The sequence below is a fragment of the Trichinella spiralis genome, assembly GCF_000181795.1.
Source record: "Trichinella spiralis strain ISS 195 chromosome Unknown Scfld749, whole genome shotgun sequence".
Taxonomy (NCBI): Eukaryota; Metazoa; Nematoda; class Enoplea; order Trichinellida; family Trichinellidae; genus Trichinella; species Trichinella spiralis.
The window spans coordinates 1-1,978 of NW_003527688.1; the positions used below are offsets into that span (position 1 = coordinate 1).

At 47.6% G+C, this 1,978-nt stretch overlaps 1 protein-coding gene across 1 annotated transcript; it reads right to left on the reverse strand.

Moving 5' to 3' along the window:
• Window positions 1-1,023: 1,023 nt before the first annotated feature.
• Tsp_13202 (conserved hypothetical protein) lies at window positions 1,024-1,929 on the reverse strand. Its single transcript, XM_003370439.1, has one exon. It carries the CDS (start codon window positions 1,927-1,929, stop codon window positions 1,024-1,026), a length of 906 nt encoding a protein of 301 aa, XP_003370487.1.
• Window positions 1,930-1,978: the final 49 nt, after the last annotated feature.

Genomic DNA, 1,978 nt, shown 5'->3' on the forward strand with positions numbered 1-1,978 from the left:
TGGACGATGCAAATTGACTTGCACGCATTATAAAGAGACAGATGGATTTTTGAAATTTAAGCAAAAACATAGGGGGTTTTCCTTTTCTTTTTAATGCAAAAATTTCTGCCCGCCTCCAGCGTTGAACGAAGATTCCACTTTTAAGCAGGCATGGCTTTTTGAAAAGTAAAACGACAAAAACACTCCACTTAGGTGAATTTAACATTTTCACATTTGCACACAAGCTGAACGAGCGAGCGTGTTTGAAAATTGCACAAATTACTGCCCGAAGTGAGCGTCGTCCAATTTCAAATAGGATCTTTTATTAATTCAGTGAAAATCGAATTCTTTTAACGATTATCCGGCGGTAGTTGTTCACTTACTAATATATAGATTACGGGCAAATTGACTTGGAAGCAAGAAAACAAATTTAGCGAATTGTATCGGCTTAAATTGAAGAAAGGTAATCTGAGATCGTGTGTGTGCCAAGTGGAAGAAGAAAAACCGACAACAAATTCAAACATTTCAATAAATGAACAGGAATATCATGTTGATATTTCTTTTTCCATTGTACATGGATGTTATTGGCATTTGTAAATGAATTTGCCAGTAGGTGAACAATTTTTGAATTTTTTTACAACCTGGGACTTGAAAATCTTTTCATTTACAGTAATGAATTTTTTTTCACGTTGAAATGTTCACGAAGAAAAAGTTGTATCAGTCGAGCTTGTCAATAAATACTTGTGCAATACTGATGACGCGTGCGGTGGGTTTGATTGAATATAAATTACGGTTTAATAAGGGGAATTTTTATTACATTCACTTGTGCATTATCAATGCACCAGTTCAATGAATGGATAATCTGCTCTTTGTGCGCGTGTGTGAGCCGTTGTGAATTGAATTTCGCTCGAGCAGTGAACAAAAAAGTTTTTCATTCTTCATTTAATAGCCAAAGATGAACAGACAGAGAATTTTACGCGGGCAGTATTATTATTATGGTCGAGTTGAGTCGATGCTGTCAATTGGGTGTGGATGGATGATTTGTTAATTTTTCTGGCAAAAGCAGTACTTTTTCAAAACTGCATTATCAACACAAAATGACTGATTGCCGTAACGATTGATGCGACTGATGTCTTCCGGTACTGTCCATTGTGGTCGGTGATGATGACGATGATGGACAATCGCTTCGAAATGGCCACTGCCAGGTGTAGTTTGCACTTGTATTAAATATCGTCGCGTTGCTGAGGTCGGCTGTTGAGCAGGGTCGGCGTCGGTTTCCAATTCGCCGGCGTAGAGTAGGCGGTCGAGTTGCAACGTGGCGCAGCGTTGTTCGCCGGCCAGACGGCGGTTCAGTTCGTCGACCAGCGCCTGGCCGGCTCGGAGCGTTTCGGTTTCGTTGTTGTCGCGCCGAACGGTCGCCTGGCAGACGCAGTAGATGTCGGGTATGTCGGCTTCGGCGCAGCCCCGGATTTGGGGTAGCGGCAGCAGCAGACTGTGGGCTCGTCGGGCGGTTGACGGCGGTCGCGCGTGGGCGAGACGTCGCTCCAGCGTGGTCCAGGTGTCGCCGTTGTCGACCAGGTCGAGCAGCGTGGCGTGCAGGTCGTAGTGGGTGGCGAGCAGTGCCGCGTTGCGTTGCAACGTTTCCAACAGTTTCGGGTAGCGGTCGGCCGCGTGGTCCGGCAACGCGACCACCATTGCCGGCATGTTCTCTTCGAGTCGACCGAGCCGGGTGTGGCGGATGTCGCCGAATCGCAGACCGTGATCGCTGACCAGCACCGTGACTGTGTTGGTCAAGAACGGCCTCGCCCGGTTGAAAAAGTCGGCCAAGTCGGCGTCGGCCACTTGACCCTGGTTGAGCCAGTCGTGCGTGATTTCGGCCAGCCAGCCGATGGCGAACGTCGGTCTGTCCGAATAGCGGCGCAGAAACTGGCCGACGTAGTCGAGCAGCATCCGGTGCGTTGGTGTGTTGCCGACGCACAAGTGGGTGCTGCGCAAGTGC

Excerpts from the sequence above, each read along its gene's own strand:
- Tsp_13202 (XM_003370439.1), bottom strand. The coding sequence starts at position 1,929 with ATGCTGCTCGACTACGTCGGCCAGTTTCTGCGCCGCTATTCGGACAGA.